We start from the raw sequence: 18,836 nt of genomic DNA, 5'->3' as shown, positions 1-18,836 counted from the left end.
GTACTTCTTGTGCCGAAGGCCCCTGGTTCAAGCCGAAATAGGGCCCAGGTAGATATTGGCCGGGCCGGGAGCGCTGCGGGGCGGGCTGGCTGGACGCGGGTGGCTGCGGAGTCGCTCCCACCGCCGCCTTTTCGCTCTCCCAGGAGCATCGAGTCGCCCAACCTGGGTTTCGGCGTGGATCCCTTCCTCCCCCATCTGCTGGAGGACGAGCAGGGCCAGCTCTCCGACCTGGAGCCCGAGCTGGACGCCCCGAACTGGCAGCACACGGTCAGCCGGGAGCTGGTGGCCAACCTGCCGCAGAAGGAGATCGATCGGCAAGAGGTGATCAACGGTGAGGAGCACGGGGCGCCCCGGGAACGGGAGGGACCCCCCGGCGCCGCGGGGCTCTCCGGGGCGCTTCTCCACCCCCGTGCCTTCCGCACAGAGCTCTTCGCCACCGAAGGCTCTCACCTCCGCATCCTGCGAGTCCTCGACCTCCTTTTCTACCAGCGGATGAAGAAGGAGAGCCTGCTGTCCCGGGAAGAGCTGGCGCTCCTCTTCCCCAACCTCCCCGACCTGATTGAAATCCACAGTAAGCCTCTTCCCGCTCGGATCCCGCCGTCCCTGCGCTGGGAGCAGAGGGCGGCCCGTGGCTGTTGGGGGCTCCTGTGTTGTCCCCCACCCTTCAGAGCGGCTCCATCACCGCTCCAGCCTCTCCTTTCCCTCTCCTGGGAGCAATCCAGAGCCTGTTTTTGCTGGGCTCTGCAACACCCCCATCTGGGACACCTGCACTTTGGTGTCACGCTCCTCGACTCGAAGCCCACGCGGCTCTCGGGGACCCTTTGGGGCATGCGGGTGCTTCCCCGAACGCACAGCGGGTGGCCCCGGCACCCCTGTCACCTTCAGTGTGTCTTTCATGTCCTCGTGCAGATTCTCTCTCCGAATCCATGAAGAAGCTCCGGGAAGAAGGACCAATCATCAAGGAAATTGGGGATCTCATGCTGTCTCGGGTAAGGAGACCCCAATGGCATCTTATTGCCCCTGGGGGTGGCAATACGGTGGGTATGGACCTTCCCCACCACCCTGTACTGGGAGAACTGGGAGAACCGGGAGAACTGGGAGAACCGGGAGACCTCCCCCTGCATCCTCAGCATCCCCCCATTTTATCCCCAGCACCAGCAGCTTTACAGGGACCCCCTTAGCCCCTCATTGCCACATCCGTGGGGCCATTGTCCCTCCTGGCTGTTGAGGCTGGATCTTGGGAACAATTAGAATGGTCATTGGGGAGTGGGGCCCTAAACCAGCACTGTACTGGGGCTGGGGCAATGACCAGTGTTGTACTGGGGCTGGGGCAATAACCCAGTGCTGTACTGGGGCTGGGGCAATGACCCAGTGTTGTACTGGGGCTGGGGCAATAACCCAGTGCTGTACTGGGGCTGGGGCAATAACCCAGTGCTGTACTGGGACTGGGGCAATGACCCAGTGCTGTACTGGGGCTGGGGCAATGACCCAGTGCTGTACTGGGAACTGGGGCCCTAAACCAGCACTGTACTGGGGCTGGGGCCCTAACCCAGTGCTGTACTGGGGCTGGGGCAATAACCCAGTGCTGTAATGGGGACTGGAGCCCTAACCCAGTGCTGTACTGGGGCTGGGGCAATAACCCAGTGCTGTACTGGGGCAATAACCCAGTGCTGTACTGGGGAATGGGCCCCTAACCAGTGCTGTACTGGGGAATGGGCCCCTAACCCAGTGCTGTACTGGGGCTGGGGCAATAACCCAGTGCTGTACTGGGGCTGGGGCAATAACCCAGTGCTATACTGGGGCTGGGGCAATAACCCAGTGCTGTACTGGGGCAATAACCCAGTGCTGTACTGGGGCTGGGGCCATAACCCAGTGCTGTACTGGGGCTGGGGCAATAACCCAGTGCTGTACTGGGGCAATAACCCAGTGCTGTACTGGGGCTGGGGCAATAACCCAGTGCTGTACTGGGGACTGGGGCAATAACCCAGTGCTGTACTGGGGACTGGAGCCCTAACCCAGTGCTGTACTGGGGCTGGGGCAATAACCCAGTGCTGTACTGGGGCTGGGGCAATAACCCAGTGCTATACTGGGGCTGGGGCCCTAACCCAGTGCTGTACTGGGGCTGGGGCAATAACCCAGTGCTGTACTGGGGACTGGGGCAATAACCCAGTGCTGTACTGGGGACTGGAGCCCTAACCCAGTGCTGTACTGGGACTGGGGCAATAACCCAGTGCTATACTGGGGCTGGGGCAATAACCCAGTGCTGTACTGGGGCAATAACCCAGTGCTGTACTGGGGACTGGGGCAATAACCCAGTGCTGTACTGGGGCTGGGGCAATAACCCAGTGCTGTACTGGAGACTGGGGCAATAACCCATTGTGGAGGGGTTGGTGTCTTCAGGGGGAGGTGGATGTGACCCCACTGTCACAGAGACTCAAGGCCAAGCCTGGGGGGTCCCTGAGCCCAGTTCTCCCCCACACCCACGCAGTTTGACGGCCTGGCCAAAGAGGAGATGGAGCAGGTCGCTGCCGACTTCTGCTCCTACCAATCCATCGCCCTGGAGCTGATCAAAACCAAGCAGCGCAAGGAGACCCGTTTCCAGATCTTCATGCAGGTTTGTCCCTCTCCTGGGCTGTTCTTCACCCCGACACCCCCGGGGCTCCCCCAGATCCCACCTCGGGGCTTATCCCCTCTTCCCTCCGCCCCAGGAAGCGGAAAGCAATCCGCAGTGCCGGCGCCTGCAGCTCAAGGACTTGATCATCTCCGAAATGCAGCGCCTGACCAAGTACCCGCTGCTGCTGGAGAACATCATCAAGCACACCGAGGGTACGGACTGGGGGGCGCTTGGGCTTGTCCTCAGGGTTTTGTGTTCCCGGCTCAAGCGCATCCTTTGCATCCCGCCATGGGATTTGTGCCTCCTGGGGTGGTGGGGAGGACGTGCTGCTTTTCCAGCTCAAGCAGGGGGCTCCGGGGGTGGGAAAATCTCCATCTTATGCTCAGGGAGCTCTGGGCCAGTGGGTTGGTGCCCGGGTTGTGTCGGGGAGCCCGTCGCAGCGGGATGGGGACAGCGGGATGGGGACAGCGGGATGGGGACAGCGGGATGGGGACAGCGCGGTCCCCTCCGGCCGCCGCTGACCGTGCTCCCCGCGGCGGCAGCGGGCACCTCGGAGCACGAGAAGCTGTGCCGAGCGCGGGACCAGTGCCGGGACATCCTCAAGTACGTCAACGAGGCCGTGAAACGAGCGGAGAACCGGCACCGGCTGGAAGGTTACCAGAAACGCCTGGACGCCACCTCGCTGGAGAGGACCAGCAACCCGCTGGCTGCAGAGTTCAAGGTAACTCCAGCTCCCCGGGGGCGCTGGAGGGCTTGGGGGGGATGCCCGGCCCACGTTTACCCCCCCTCGGCTTCCGCAGAGCCTGGACCTCACGTCCCGGCGCATGATCCACGAGGGGCCGCTCACCTGGCGCATTGGCAAGGACAAGACTGTGGGTATGGACCTTCCCCACCGCCCCGTACTGGGAGAACTGGGAGAACCGGGAGAACTGGGAGAACCGGGAGAACCAAGAGACCTCCCCCTGCATCCTCAGCATCCCCCACGACGTGGGCATTTTACCCCCAGCACCAGCAGCTTTACAGGGACCCCCTTAGCCCCTCATTGCCACATCCGTGGGGCCATTGTCCCTCCTGGCTGTTGAGGTTGGATCTTGAGAACAATTGGAACAGTTGGGGCATTGAACAGGCTGCCCAGGGCAGTGCTGGAGTCACATCCCTGGAGGGCTGGACAGACGGACATGAGGTTCTCAGGACATGGGGCAGGGACAGGGGTGGGAACGGTTGGACTCCATGATCTGGAGGGGCTTGTCCAACCAAAATGGTGATTCTGTGATCATGGAAGGGTTTGGGTTGGGAGGGACCTTCAAAGACCATCTGGTCATGGGCAGGGACATCTCCAGCAGATCAGGGACATCCAACCAGACCAGGGACATCAAACCAGACCAGGGACATCCAACCAGACCAGGGACATCCAACCAGACCAGGGACATCCAACCAGACCAGGGACATCCAACCAGACCAGGTTGCTCAGAGCCACATCCAACCCGACCGTGGGTGTTCTCAGGGATGGGGCATCAACCACCTCTCTGGGCAACCTGGGCCAGAGTCTCCCCACCCTCAGCATCACAAATAGACATTGGAGATGGGATCCTGGGGACAATTTCTTCCCCAAAGGGCTGTGGGGCATTGAACAGGCTGCCCAGGGCAGTGCTGGAGTCACCATCCCTGGAGGGTTGGACAGACGGACATGAGGTTCTCAGGACATAGGGCAGGGACAGGGGTGGGGAACGGTTGGACTTGATCTTGAGGGGCTTTTCCAAGCACCATGGTTCTGATTCCATGGTTCTGCGGCTTCTCTGCCCCAGACCTGCACGTGCTGCTCCTCGAGGACCTCTTGGTGCTGCTCCAGAAGCAGGACGAGAAACTGGTGCTCAAATGCCACAGCAAATCAGCGCTGGGCTCCTCAGACAACAAGCAGAGCTTCAGCCCCGTCCTCAAGCTCAACGCGCTGCTCATCCGCTCCGTGGCCACAGGTAGCGCCGGCGACGGCCGAGTGTCCTCCAGCCGCGTCCCACCCTGGCTGCGCTGGTGACAGCAGGTCAGGTTAGAGCCCCCACCACGTCCCAAGCTTCCCCGTCACTCTCGGTGTCTCCCCCGCCCCAGATAAACGAGCCCTTTTCATCATCTGCACGTCGGAGCTGGGACCCCAGATTTACGAGCTGGTGGCGCTGACGTCCTCCGAGAAGAACACGTAAGGCTGAGCGGGACGGACACGGGGGGCAAGGGCAACGCCAGCCTGGGGTGGGGGGTTCTGGGGCACAAACCCCCCCGGAGCTGCTGAGGGTGTCCTGGCCGGCAGGTGGATGGAGCGGCTGGAGGAGGCCGTGCAGAGCGCCACCAGGAACGTCGCCTTCCCCCCCAAGCGCCGGACGCCGGAGCCCACCCGTGCGGCACCCTCCAGGTGAGCAGCCCGGCGCTTGCTGGGAGCCAGGGCCCTAAACCAGCGCTGTACTGGGACTGGGGCACTAACCCAGTGCTGTACTGGGACTGGGGCAATAACCCAGTGCTGTACTGGGGACTGGGGCAATAACCCAGTGCTGTACTGGGGACTGGGGCAATAACCCAGTGCTGTACTGGGGACTGGGGCAATAACCCAGTGCTGTACTGGGAACTGGGGCAATAACCCAGTGCTGTACTGGGGACTGGGGCAATAACCCAGTGCTGTACTGGGACTGGGGCAATAACCCAGTGCTGTACTGGGAACTGGGGCACTAACCCAGTGCTGTACTGGGGAATGGGCCCCTAACCCAGTGCTGTACTGGGGAATGGGCCCCTAACCCAGTGCTGTACTGGGAACTGGGGCAATAACCCAGTGCTGTACTGGGGCTGGGGCCATAACCCAGTGCTGTACTGGGACTGGGGCAATAACCCAGTGCTGTACTGGGGACTGGGGCAATAACCCAGTGCTGTACTGGGACTGGGGCAATAACCCAGTGCTGTAATGGGGCAATAACCCAGTGCTGTACTGGGGCAATAACCCAGTGCTGTACTGGGGACTGGGGCAATAACCCAGTGCTGTACTGGGACTGGGGCAATAACCCAGTGCTGTACTGGGGACTGGGGCAATAACCCAGTGTTGTACTGGGAACTGGGGCAATAACCCAGTGCTGTACTGGGAACTGGGGCAATAACCCAGTGTTGTACTGGGGTCTGGGGCACTAACCCAGTGCTGTACTGGGGACTGGGGCCCTAACCCAGTGCTGTACTGGGGACTGGGGCAATAACCCAGTGCTGTACTGGGGACTGGGGCAATAACCCAGTGCTGGACTGGGGACTGGGGCAATAACCCAGTACTGTACTGGGACTGGGGCCCTAACCCAGTGCTGTACTGGGAACTCAGGCCTTAACCCAGTGCTGTACTGGGGACACGTGTTCTCACTGCAGGACAGGTTCCCTGGGGACTCCGGGGGTGTCTGGCCCCTTTTGCGGGGTCTCCAGCACCTGCCCCGGCGTGGGGGCTGCCCCTGCGCCCCCCGCTCCTGCTCGTATCCTCACGTGCCCTCCCCGTCCCCGCAGTCTGGTTTTACCGGACCCCGACGTGTCCCCCGTCCTGTCCCGAGGCGCCAGCTCCAGCGCAGAGCCCGAGCCCGACGAGAGCTGCTCAGGTGAGCCCCGCAACCCCCTGCCCGTCTCTGAGCCGCGGGCTCCACGCCGAGCGCTCCCCGTCTTCCCGCAGCCCACGACAATCCCGCTGCGCTGCTGGGCGAGGAGCCGCCCCCGGCGCTGCGGGAGGAGCCGGCGAGCGAGGCGGAGGACGAGGATGAAGAGCCGCCCGCAGCCCCCCTGCCCGTGGGGACCGACCTGGCGGCGCCTGACACCCCCCGGGCCGAGCGGTCGGGGCCCCCAACACACCTGCTGCTGCCGGGACCCGGAGGCACGGAGGGGCTGGCAGAGGCGGCGCTGGAGGATGGTGAGTGCAGGGGGGCACCCAAACCTCATCCCATCCACACACCGCGAATCCTGGCGGCAGGTTTGGGCCCCTCACACCAAGGCCTTGAGGAGCTGGAGCGAGTGGAGAGAAGGAACGGAGCTGGTGAGGGGCTGGAGCACAAGTGTGATGGAGACTGAGGGAGCTGGGGGGTTCAGCTGGAGAACAGGAGCTGAAGGGAGACCTTCTGATCTCTGAACTGCCTGAAAGGAGCTTGGAGCCAGGGGGGTCGGGCTCTGCTCCCCAGGAACAAGCGCCAGGAGCAGAGGAAACGGCCTCAAGTTGCGCCAGGGGAGGTTGAGGTTGGATTTAGGAACAATTTCTTCCCCAAAGGGCTGTGGGGCATTGAACAGGCTGCCCAGGGCAGTGCTGGAGTCACCATCCCTGGAGGGCTGGACAGACGGACATGAGGTTCTCAGGACATGGGGCAGGGACAGGGGTGGGGAACGGTTGGACTCCATGATCCGGGGGGGCTTTTCCAACCCGAATGATTCTCCGATTGCACCGCAGTGGAAAACCTGCGGCTCCTGATCCTGCGGCGGCTCCTGCCGTGCCGGGACGCGGAGCCCGAGGACGACGTGACGCCCACGCCGTCGGTGGCCGGGGGGGGCAGCCAGGCCTGGGACTCGGTGCTGTCCAGCCAGGACTCGGCGTCTCAAGAGGTGCTGGGGGAGCCCTCGGGCGCCACCGAGGACACGACCCCCCCGGCCAGCCGGGAGGAGCCGGGTCCGGCCGCTGAGGAGCCCAGCGGCTACAAAGTCGTCCGAAAAGGTACCAGGGTGACGGGGGGGTGCTGGGTGGGCGGGGATGGGTGCTGGGGACCCCCTGCTGTCCCTGAGCTGTCCCTGGCTGGGGTTGGGGGTGTCGCGCCCCGCTTGGCTGAGCTGGATTGGGGGGCCAGGGGGTAAACCCTCCTGTGTGCACCCCAGGGGTGTGGGGGCTAATGGGTGCTGGTCTTGGGGTGCTGGTGGTGGGATGCTGGATGTGATGGGTGCTGGTGGTGGGTGCTGATATTGGGGTGCTGGTGGTGGGATGCTGGATGTGATGGGTGCTGGTGGTGGGTGCTGATATTGGGGTGCTGGTGGTGGGATGCTGGATGCCGATGGGTGCTGGTGGTGGGTGCTGATATTGGGGTGCTGGTGGTGGGATGCTGGATGTGACGGGTGCTGGTGGTGGGTGCTGGTCTTGGGGTGCTGGTGGTGGGATGCTGGATGTGATGGGTGCTGGTGGTGGGTGCTGATATTGGGGTGCTGGTGGTGGGATGCTGGATGTGACGGGTGCTGGTGGTGGGTGCTGATATTGGGGTGCTGGTGGTGGGATGCTGGATGTGATGGGTGCTGGTGGTGGGTGCTGATATTGGGGTGCTGGTGGTGGGATGCTGGATGTGATGGGTGCTGGTGGTGGGTGCTGATATTGGGGTGCTGGTGCTGGGTGCCGGTGGCGGGTCCTGCTCACCCCTCTCCCTCCCCCCCTCTTTTCTTGGGGTGCACAGCCCAGGCGGAGGGTGCTAAGGAGGCCACGCCCTCGCCAGGCAGCAGCCAATCAGAAACTGAGCTGCAGGAAGGAGGCGGAGCTAATGTAGATGGTAAAGAGACTCCCCCATCCCGGTCCCCAGACCTGGCAGGGGGTCCCCACGTCCCCATATCCCCATCAGGGGTGATGTCCCCATGTCCCTTGACAGGAACTGTGTTCTCTAAAGGGACACAAGTCCCTGTCACTTGGAATGAGTGTCCCTTGGGGGGGGCACCGTGTCCCTGAGGCCCGTCCCCATGGCTGAGGACACCCAGTGTCACTGTCCTCATGTTGTGACCCCGAGCAAGCTGGAAACGGGTCTGTGGCCGGATCAGTCCGCAAAGGGACACGACGCGCTGTCCCCTGCCCGGGCAGCACCCCCCGGGGCCACCAGCACCCACCGGTGGCCCAGCCCCCCGGCTCTAACGCTGCTCCCCCCTCCAGGCAACTACTTCTACGTCAGCATGCCCGCGGGACCCCCCCCGCCCCCACCCGCCCGTCCCAGCCCCCCCGAGGGCTTCCCGGACCCCCCGGCTCCCCCCCGCGACGTGGACCTCATCTTCCGCACCATCGAGCAGCTGACGCTGAAGCTCAACAGGCTGAAGGTGAGACCCCCACCCTGCCCAAACTGGGGAAAAACGGGGTGGGGGGCTCCCGTCGGGGTGTCAGAGCGGGGAGACTGGCCCCACCGCCTCTCACCCTGTGTCCTGGCCCCCCCCCAGGCTCTGGAATCGGCCCATCGGCAGCTGCTGCGCTCGCTGGGGGGCAGCGCCCCGGCTGACGTCACCCCCCCGGGGGGCTCAGCCCCACAGACGGATGGGTGGGCACAGCGGCCCCCCAGCCCCGACGGGGACAGCCCCTTGTCCCGCGCCCTGCGGTGCCTGCAGGGTCCTGCCGCCAACGCCCCCGGTGAGTCCCGCTGCCCCTCGCGCGGCCCCACGTACCCCCCCATCCCCTCACCCCATCTCCAGGTTCCGGTGTAAGTTGGGAATGAGCTGTTGGAGCAGTGAAAAGGGAGCTGGGGTCCTGGGGACAGCAGGGGGACCATGAGCCAGCACTGGGCCCTTGTGGCCAGGAAGCCAATGGGACCTGGGGGGGGTTAGAAGGGGGTGGTCAGTAGGTCAGAGAGGTTCTCCTGCCCCTCTGCTCTGCCCTTGAATAAAGGGTTTAGTTCAGACACTATAAGGATACACTTGAGAAACATATATACATATATATACACATATATATATATATAATATATGCAGCCATAGCACCCTGAGAACGCCCCATCTGGTCTGATCTGGGAAGCTAAGCAGGGTCGGGCCCGGTCAGTACTTGGATGGGAGACCGTCCAGATCCACAGCCAGAGCACCCTGAGAACACCTGATCTGGGAAGCTAAGCAGGGTCGGGCCTGGTCAGTGCTTGGATGGGAGACCAGCTGGGGCCAGAGAGGTTCTCCTGCCCCTCTGCTCTGCCCTGGGGAGACCACACCTGCAATATTGCACTGGATGAGCTTTCCAGGTCCCTCCAACCCCTCACACTCTGTCATTCTGTGATCTCCCCATCTCTTCCAGGCTCCCGAGCCCCCCTGGCCGAGGACCCCTCTGGTGACGCCGGCCTTTAGTGGGGAGGGGGGGGGTCACCCCCACAGCGTCACTCGGAGCCGGGGCGCTGCCCGACAGCCCCCCTGTGTCTGCCCCCCCGTGCCGGCAGCCGTGGGAGCCCCCCCCGGAGCGCCGGGGGCTCCGGCCGGCAGGAGGGAGCACAATCCAGCAGGGCCGGCAGCCGGACCCCCCCTCACCCCCCCGCATGGCAGCCCCGGCTCGGCCCCCCCCGTGCCCCCCCCCGGCCGCGAGAGCTGGATCTAGTCTGTATAAATGCACTTTGTTCTGTTCCTCTCCGTGCTGCGGCCCCCCCGGCTCCCCCCGCCTATAAATATGTACGTACGTGCCCCCCCCTTCTGTAAATAACCCCCGCGGCCCCCCCAGCCTGCCCGCCGGGGGGCAGCGGGGACGCCCCCAGCACTGGGCTCCCCCCCCGGCGACCACTGGTGACAATCGGTGACCCGAGCGGGGACAAGGGCGATGGCCGGGGCGCGTCCCCCCCGCGCCCCCCCCCAGGTGTTGTGGCGGGGTCAGCGCTGGGGGGTCTGATATATATATTATATATAATAGAGCCACGACCGACCGGCTGCTGTTCCCCGCTGCGGCATCGGCTCCGTTCTCCTCCTTTCCGCGGTAAAGGGGTTTATTGCTTTGCTTAAAAAATAAGGTGAGGGTCGAGGGCTCCTTGGGGCTCCGGGGGGGTTACGGGATCCCCTCCTGCTCTTCCTGGGGGGCTCCGGGGGGGTCGTCCGGCGGCAGCAGCTCCCGCAGCCGCGCCAGCGCCGGGCTGTCCGGGGGGATGCGGTTCCTCTGCGGGGAGCGGTGACGGTGGCAGCGGCGGGGCCGCGGCGGAGCCATGGCAGCGCCAGCCCCACGGTGACGGTGGCGCCATGGCGATGCCAGACCCATGGCGATGCCAGACCCATGGTAATGCCGGCCCCACGGTGACGGTGGCGCCATGGCGATGCCAGACCCATGGTAATGCCGGCCCCACGGTGATGTTGGCGCCATCCGATGCCAGAGCAACGGTACTGCCAGCTCCATGGCAATGCCAGCTCCATGGTGATGGTGGCGCCATGGTGATGCCAGACCCATGGCGATGCCAGCCCCATGGTGATGCCAGCCCCATGGTGATGGTGGCGCCATGGCAATGCCAGCCCCATGGTGATGCCAGACCCATGGCACCACTAGCCCCACGGTGATGGTGGCCCCATAGCGATGCCAGACCAATGGTACTGCCAGCCCCATGGCAATGCCAGCTCCATGGTGATGCCAGCCCCGTGGCACCACCAGCCCCATGGCACCGCCAGCCCCACGGTGATGGTGGCCCCATAGCGATGCCAGACCAATGGCGATGCCAGCCCCATGGCAATGCCGGCCCCATGCTGATGGTGGCCCCATGGCAATGCCAGCTCCATGGTGATGGTGGCCCCATGGTAATGCCAGCCCCATGGTGATGGTGGCCCCATAGCGATGCCAGACCCATGGTGATGCCAGACCCATGGTAATGCCAGCCCCATGGTGATGGTGGCCCCATGGTGATGCCAGACCCATGGTAATGGCAGCCTGACAGTAATGCCAGCCCCATGGTGACGCCAGCCCCACCATGTGCCCGTTGGCAACACCGGCCCCATGACAATGCCACCCCACAGCAATACCAGTGATGCCAGCCCCATGGCAATGCCAGTCTCACAGCCATACCAGCCCCAGGGTGATGCCAGCCCCATGGCAATGCCAACCCCACGGTAATGCCAACCCCATGGCAATGCCAACCCCACGGTAATGCCAACCCCATGGCAATGCCAACCCCACGGTAATGCCAACCCCACGGCAATGCCAACCCCACGGCAATGCCAGCCCCATGGCAATGCCAACCCCACGGCAATGCCAACCCCACGGTAATGCCAACCCCACGGCAATGCCAACCCCATGGCAATGCCAACCCCACGGTAATGCCAGCCCCATGGCAATGCCAACCCCACGGCAATGCCAACCCCATGGCAATGCTGCCCCACCGCCCCTCTCACCTCCAGGGACAGGCAGCGCAGCCCCTGCCGCCCCGGCCCCTTCGGCCTCTGCTGCCGCTGCCCCTCCAGCGCCGCCACGAAGGCGCCGAGGCCGCGCTCGGTGACACGGTTGTCTGCAGAGGGACGGGGGGGGGGGCGTTGGGGACAAACCCGGGGGGGGTGGTGGGGCCAAGGGCCACCCCCCGCCCTGGCTCACAGGTCAGGTTGAGGTTGAGCAGCGCGCGGTTTCCCGGCAGGACGACGCTGCCGCGGTGCTCCCGCGCCTCCTCCAGCAGCGGGTTCAGCGCCTCGGCCGCATCCAGCGCCTGGGGGGGGCGGGGGGGTGGGACCGTGAGGGAGCGTGGGACCCCCCAGCACCCCCGTCCCCCCTCGTCCCCCCCACCTCTGAGCTCGGCTTCTCCTGGGTGCTCGACCTCGACTCTCGGCCGCGGGCGCCTCTGGGTTCCGGCGCTGCCGGGAGGGGGGAGCAGGGGGGAGCTGAGCCAGCGTGGCCCCCCCAGCACCCCCCAGCCCCCCAGCCCCTCGCTCACCCTTCCTCTGCGCTCTGGTCTCCTCCTTCCGCGGCGGCTCCTGCAACGCAGCGGCTGCAGAGCCCCCGCCGACCCCCCCCAAAAGGTGGGACAGTGGGGAAACTGAGGCAGGGTCCACACCCCACCCCCTCACCTTCTTCTTGGTGGGGGTTTTGCCGTGCTTGCCCGGGGGCAGCTTGTCGGCGCCGGTGCCGGTGCTCTGGCTCGAGGGACGTTTGCTCCAGCTCTCGGGCTCCTTTGAGGTCTGGGGGACACGGTGGGGGGGTCAGGGCACCGCACCCCCCATGGGGTGGGGAGGGAATGTCCCCCCTGTAAATAGGGGCGGGGGGGTCTCACCGCTTGGCAGCGGCCCTGCGCCTCCGCCAGGAGCAGCCGCCGCCGCTCCACCACCTCGGCGTGCGTCAGCGCGAACGGCCCCAGCACCTGCCCACGGCACCCAGGGGTGGGGGGGTCAGCGCAGGATCGGGCCCCGCACACCCCAGGGTGCGGGGGGCACCCACCCACCATGTCCGGGTTGTGTCCCGGGTGTGTCCCAGCCCCATCCCTTCCGCATCCCACCCCCGTTCCACCCCCTTCCCTGTGTCTGTCCCTTCCCATCCCATCCCTTTTTCATCCCCTTCCCCATCCCATCCCTGTCCCTTCCCCATCCCATCCCATCCCACCCCATCCCATCCCATCATGTCCCATCCCTTCCCATCCCATCCTCATCATGTCCCATCCCACCCCATCCCATCCCATCCCGTCCCATCCCATCCCATCCCATCCCACCCCATCCCATCCCATCCCATCCCTCTTTCATCCCCTTCCCCATCCCAGCCTTGTCCCATCCCTGTCCCTTCCCCATCCCCATCCCATCCCATCCCATCCCATCCCATCCCATCCCATCCCCATCCCATCCCATCCCCATTCCATCCCATCCCATCCCATCCCATCCCATCCCATCCCCATCCCATCCCATCCCCATTCCATCCCATCCCATCATCCCATCCCATCCCATCATCCCATCCCATCCCATCCCATGCCATCCCACCCCATCCCATCCCATCCCATCCCATCCCTCTTTCATCCCCTTCCCCATCCCAGCCTTGTCCCATCCCTGTCCCTTCCCCATCCCCATCCCATCCCATCCCATCATCCCATCCCATCATCCCATCCCATCATCCCATCCCTTCCCATCCCATCCCCATCATGTCCCATCCCCATTCCATCCCATCCCCATTCCATCCCATCATCCCATCCCATTCCATCCCGTCCCCATCCCATCTCCATTCCATCCCATCATCCCATCCCATCCCATTCCATCCCATCCCCATCCCATCCCCATCCCATCCCATCATCCCACTCATCCCATCCGATCCCATCCTCATCATGTCCCATCCCATCCCATCCCATCATCCCGTCCCATCCCATCCCATCCCATCCCATCCCATCCCTCTTTCATCCCCTTCCCCATCCCAGCCTTGTCCCATCCTTGTCCCTTCCCCATCCCCATCCCATCATCCCATCCCATCATCCCATCCCATCATCCCATCCCTTCCCATCCCATCCCATCCCATCCCATCCCATCCCATCATCCCATCCCTTCCCATCCCATCCCATCATCCCATCCCATCCCATTCCATCCCGTCCCCATCCCATCATCCCATCCCATCATCCCATCCCTTCCCATCCCATCCCCATCATGTCCCATCCCATCCCCATTCCATCCCATCCCATTCCATCCCATCCCCATCCCATCCTCATCCCATCCCATCCCGTCCCCATCCCATCCTCATCCCATCCCACAGCGCTGGGGGGTCAGCGCAGGATGGGGCCCCGCGCACCCCAGGCCGCTGGGGGGCACCCACCTTAGCCAGCCTGGTGGCCCCCGCGTCGCCAATGTTGTTGTTGGCCAAGGAGAGCGAGAGCAGCGAGCGGTTGAGGCGCAGGCCCTGGGGGGCGCAGGGCTGGTGAGGGGCGCGGGGGCACCCGGTGACCCCCCCCCCGGCGCGGCGCCCACCTCGGCGATGTGGCTGGCGCCCAGGTCCGAGATGCGGTTGAAGCTGAGCACCAGCGAGGCCAGGCGGCGGTTGGCCGTGCCGGGCTGGGCCAGGCTCTGCCCGATGAGCCGCGCGGCCGCGTCGCCGATGCTGTTGTTGCGCAGGGAGAGGTGGAGCAGCCTGCGGGAAAGGGGGGGTGGGGGGTGCGCGGGGGCGCCCGCGACTGGGGCACCTCGGGGACACCTCAGGGACAGCTCGGAGACACCTCAGGGACAGCTCGGAGACACCTCGGGGACACCTTGGGGACACTTCAGGGACACCTCAGGGACATCTCGGGGACACCTCAGGGACATCTCGGGGACACCTCGGGGACATCTTGGGGACACCTCAGGGACATCTTGGGGACACTTCAGGGACACCTCAGGGACATCTCGGGGACACCTCGGGGACATCTTGGGGACACCTCGGGGACACCTCGGAGACACCTCAGGGACAGCTCGGAGACACCTCGGGGACACCTCCGGGACACATCAGGGATGCCTCAGGGACATCTTGGGGACACGTTGGGTCACCTTGGGGACACCTCGGGGGCACCTTGGGGACATCTCAGGGACATCTCAGGGACACCTCGAGGACACCTCAGGGACATCGCGGGGACATCTCGAGGACATCTCGGGGACACCTTGGGGACACCTCGGGGACATCATGGTGACATCTTGGGGACATCTCGGGGACACCTCGGGGGTACATCACGGACACCTAGGGAACACCTCAGGGACACCTCGAGGACACCTCAGGGACACCTCGGGGACACCTCGAGGACACCTCAGGGGCATCTCGGGGACACCTTCAGGCACTTTGGGGACACCTTGGGGCACCTCGGGGACACCTCAGGGACACCTTGGGGACACCTTGGGGGCACCTTGGGGACACCTCGGGGACACCTCGGGGACACCTTGAGGACACCTCGGGGACACCTTGAGGACACCTCGGGGACACTTCAGGGACACCTCGGGGACACTTTGTGGACACCTCAGGGACACCTCGGGGACACCTCGGGGACACCTTGAGGACACCTCGGGGACACTTCAGGGACACCTCGGGGACACTTTGTGGACACCTCAGGGACACCTCGGGGACACCCCCCGGGTCCCGCTCACAACCCGGGTCCCACTCACGTGCTGTCGCTGCCCATCAGCAGATGGAAGGCGGGCTCAGGTAGGGGGTTCCCCTCCAGGCTGAGCGTCCTGCAGAGAACCCCCCCAATTAATCACCCTCCGCAGCACCCCCTTCCCCAATTAGCGCTAACGAGGGACATCTCAGGGACATCTCGAGGACATCTCAGGGACATCTCCGGGACATCTGGGGACACCTCGGGGACAGCTCAGGGACACCTCAAGGACACCGTGGGGACACCTCGGGGACACCTTGGGGACATCTCGGGGACACCTCGGGACACCTTGGGGACAGCTCAGGGACACCTCGAGGACACCTTGGGGACACCTCGGGGACACTTCAGGGACACCTCGAGGACACCTTGGGGCACCTCGGGGACACCTCAGGGCACCTCAGCGACACCTTGGGAACACTTCAGGGACACCTCGGGGACATCTCGGGGACACCTCAGGGACACCTTGGGGACACATCACGGACACCTAGGGAACACCTCGGGGACACCTCGAGGACACCTCAGGGACATCTCGGGAACACCTTGGGAACACTTCAGGGACACCTCGGGGACACCTTGGGGCACCTCAGGGACACCTCGGGGACACCTTGGGGCACCTCGGGGACACCTCAGGGCACCTCAGGGACACCTTGGGGACATCTCGGGGACACCTTGGGAACACTTCAGGGACACCTTGGGGACACCTTGGGGCACCTCAGGGACATCTCGGGGACACCTTGGGGACACCTCAGGGCCACCTTGGGGACACCTTGGGGCACCTCGGGGACACCGCGTACCGGAGCCTTGGGCAGCGCGCCAGCAGCGCCGCCAGCGCCGGGAGCAGCTGCTCCGTCAGCCCGACCTTCCAGAGGCTGCGGGGGGACAATCGGCGGCAGGGGAGGTGACAGGTCGGCTCCGGGGGGGGTCCCTGCGCCCCCGGCCCTGCCCGCACTCACTGCACGGCCTGCAGCCCGGCCAGGGCGGGCAGGCACTGGCTCAGCACCCCCAGCATCTCCGCCTCGATCTTCCAGCCTGCGGAGACGGGGGGAGCGCGGGCGCGTGACGGGGTGAACCCCCAAATACAGCCGTTCCCCACCCGAGAGCGCTGCGGACACAATGGGGGTCCCTATGGGGTGTCTGTAGGGGGTGACAAGGGTTGGGTGGGCCCCATGGAATCCATATGGGAGTCTTCCTGGGGGGGGGTCCGGCGGGTTGATTTCCAGGGGGTCCTCGCCCATGGGTGCTGGGGGGGGGGGGTCCCCAGGTCCCACCTCGCAGGAAGATGCCGCGGACGCCGCGCGGGTCCTCGGGGTCCCGCGCCACCTGGATGCAGGGCTGGAAGAGGCTGAACTTGCGCTGGATGCGGGCGAGGGTCTCGGGCAGCGTCGGCTCCGCGGGCTCCTCTGCGGGACGGGGCGGGGCGGGGCGGGGGGCTCAGCAGCACCCACACCCCCCTTCCCACAAACCCCCCCATGCTGTGCCCCCCGCCGCTCACCATCCTCGGGGAAGCTCGGGGGTGGCCGGAGCGTGACCCTGGGGATGCCGGAGATGCCGGAGCGGGCGCAGAGCTCCGGGAAGTCCTGCTCCAGGAGCCCGGTGCACTGGTATTCCTCTGCAGGTTGGGGGACACGGGCATGAGGGGGACCCCCCGCAGCCCCCCACCCGCTGCTGGGGCGGCGCTCGCTCACCCGCGCCCTGCTCGGCCTTCCTCCCCGCGCCCTTCGCCTCCTCCTCCGCCGCCGCCACCTTCTCCTTGGGCGCCCGCTCCCCCCGCCGCCTCATGGCCGCAGCTGGGGGGCACATGGGGGGCTGAGTGCCCCCCCAGCACCCACTGGCCCCAGGGTTGGTCGTGCCCAGCACCCGACCCCCCCACATCCCAGGGATGTGTGGGTCAGGGGGGGACCCAATGGGATCCCTATGTGGGTGTGAAGGGGGGGTCGCAGTAGCAGCGGTACTATGGGGTCTCTATAGGGGGCTGGGGGGGGGTCCCAGCCCTGTTGGTCCTGTGGAGGTGCAGGGGGGTCCCAGGGCCCTGTGGAGGCCCCCCTTGGTGGGGGGGTCTCAGGGCTGGGGAGTCCTATGCAGGTGAGGGGGGGTTCCAGAGACCTATAGGGGTCCCCATGTGGGTGAGGGGGTGTCCCAGAGCTGGGACGGCCCTGTGGAGGGACCTGTGGGGGTCCCTATGTGGAACTATGGGGGTCCCATGGCCCTACAGGGGTCTCTATGTGGGTGTGAGGGGGGGTCCCAGGGACAAGGGGCCCTATGGGGGACATCTCTTGGTGTGGGGTCCCTCTGGGGGCCCCCGCAAGGGCGTGTCCCATTGGCAGGGGGGCCCATGGGGGTCACTGTGGCGGGGGGGGTGGTACCAGGGTTGGGTGGGCCCCATGGGGGTCCCCATAAAGGTCTCCCGGGGAGGTCCAAGTGCTGGGTGGGGACCCCATGAATGTCCCTGGGGGGAGTGTCCCGGGGGGGTTCCCAGGGCCGGGGGTTCCCATGGGGTCCCATGGGGTGCGGGGGGTTCCCATGGGGTCCCATGGGGCGCGGGGTCCCCGGCCCGGCTGCCACCTGGGTCCTGCCTGTGCCCGTTCCCGCGGCAACGCGTCCGGCGCGCGGCGAGGGGCGGGGCTTCAGGTTGCTACGACGCCTGCGGGGGGGGCGGGGCTTGCCTGGAAGGGGCGGGGCCAGCGCTGGGTGGGTGGGGCTGGCACGGAAAGGGCGGGGTCCGCCTGTAAGGGGTGGGGTCGGCCGGGAAAGGGCGGGGCCGGGGCGGAAAGGGGCGGGGCCGCGAGCTCTGACACCCGCCAGTGAAGAGATGGGCACTGGGAGTGCTGGGTCCGTACTGGGAGCACTGAGTCCATACTGGGGGCACTGGGTCTGCACTGGGAGAACTGGGTCTATACTGGGGGCACTGGGTCCGTACTGGGGACACTTGGTCTGTACTGGGAGCACTGGGTCCATACTGGGAACACTGGGTCCATACTGGGTGCACTGGGTCCGTACTGGAGGCACTGGGTCCATACTGGGAGCACTGGGTCCATACTGGGGACATTGGGTCCGTACTGGGAGCTCTGGGTCCGTACTGGGAGCACTGGGTCCATACTGGGGACATTGGGTCCATACTGGGAGCTCTGGGTCCGTACTGGGAGCTCTGGGTCCATACTGGGGACACTTGGTCCATACTGGGTGCACTGGGTCCGTACTGGGGGCGCTGGGTCCATACTGGGAGCACTGGGTCCATACTGGGGACATTGGGTCCATACTGGGAGCTCTGGGTCCGTACTGGGAGCTCTGGGTCCATACTGGGGACACTTGGTCCATACTGGAAACACTGGGTCCATACTGGGGCCACTGTGTCTGCACTGGGAGCACTGGGCTCCGACCGGGCTTGTACTGGGGCCATCGCTGGGCTGTCCCTGAGTCTTTGCTGTGGCCACTGTTGGACCCTCACCGGCCTTTTCCCGGGTCATTATGGAGCCCCTCGCTGGTCCTTT

General features: G+C 65.3%; 2 protein-coding genes across 5 annotated transcripts in view; one reads left to right on the top strand and one right to left on the bottom strand.

Annotated features, from left to right (window-relative positions):
* ARHGEF11 (Rho guanine nucleotide exchange factor 11) overlaps nucleotides 1-9,931 on the top strand; it is a 37,852-nt gene extending 27,921 nt beyond the window's left edge. For all 4 annotated transcript variants that reach the window (XM_082073022.1, XM_082073020.1, XM_082073021.1 and 1 more), the window contains exons 25-41: nucleotides 144-331; nucleotides 425-571; nucleotides 910-989; nucleotides 2,489-2,614; nucleotides 2,709-2,826; nucleotides 3,157-3,335; nucleotides 3,415-3,490; nucleotides 4,420-4,587; nucleotides 4,718-4,805; nucleotides 4,914-5,015; nucleotides 6,131-6,219; nucleotides 6,291-6,524; nucleotides 7,053-7,313; nucleotides 8,035-8,127; nucleotides 8,499-8,659; nucleotides 8,777-8,963; nucleotides 9,612-9,931. In XM_082073022.1, the coding sequence (XP_081929148.1) occupies nucleotides 144-331; nucleotides 425-571; nucleotides 910-989; nucleotides 2,489-2,614; nucleotides 2,709-2,826; nucleotides 3,157-3,335; nucleotides 3,415-3,490; nucleotides 4,420-4,587; nucleotides 4,718-4,805; nucleotides 4,914-5,015; nucleotides 6,131-6,219; nucleotides 6,291-6,524; nucleotides 7,053-7,313; nucleotides 8,035-8,127; nucleotides 8,499-8,659; nucleotides 8,777-8,963; nucleotides 9,612-9,661 (2,347 nt within the window). In that variant the 3' untranslated portion in view covers nucleotides 9,662-9,931. The remainder of the gene's footprint in view (nucleotides 1-143; nucleotides 332-424; nucleotides 572-909; nucleotides 990-2,488; nucleotides 2,615-2,708; nucleotides 2,827-3,156; nucleotides 3,336-3,414; nucleotides 3,491-4,419; nucleotides 4,588-4,717; nucleotides 4,806-4,913; nucleotides 5,016-6,130; nucleotides 6,220-6,290; nucleotides 6,525-7,052; nucleotides 7,314-8,034; nucleotides 8,128-8,498; nucleotides 8,660-8,776; nucleotides 8,964-9,611) is intronic.
* A 412-nt stretch (nucleotides 9,932-10,343) lies between these two features.
* LRRC71 (leucine rich repeat containing 71) lies at nucleotides 10,344-18,563 on the bottom strand (the record flags this gene model as incomplete). Its single annotated transcript, XM_082073238.1, is given in 14 exon segments — nucleotides 10,344-10,451; nucleotides 11,669-11,781; nucleotides 11,865-11,973; nucleotides 12,332-12,442; nucleotides 12,535-12,621; nucleotides 14,046-14,138; nucleotides 14,141-14,357; nucleotides 15,356-15,424; nucleotides 16,143-16,217; nucleotides 16,302-16,377; nucleotides 16,617-16,748; nucleotides 16,841-16,957; nucleotides 17,034-17,135; nucleotides 18,266-18,563. Coding segments are annotated over 14 exon segments (1,707 nt in total).
* Between the last annotated feature and the right edge of the window lie 273 nt (nucleotides 18,564-18,836).

This window comes from Streptopelia decaocto (assembly GCF_964273445.1).
Source record: "Streptopelia decaocto genome assembly, chromosome: 26".
Lineage (NCBI taxonomy): Eukaryota > Metazoa > Chordata > Aves > Columbiformes > Columbidae > Streptopelia > Streptopelia decaocto.
This window is presented reverse-complemented; position numbering and strand designations above follow the sequence as displayed.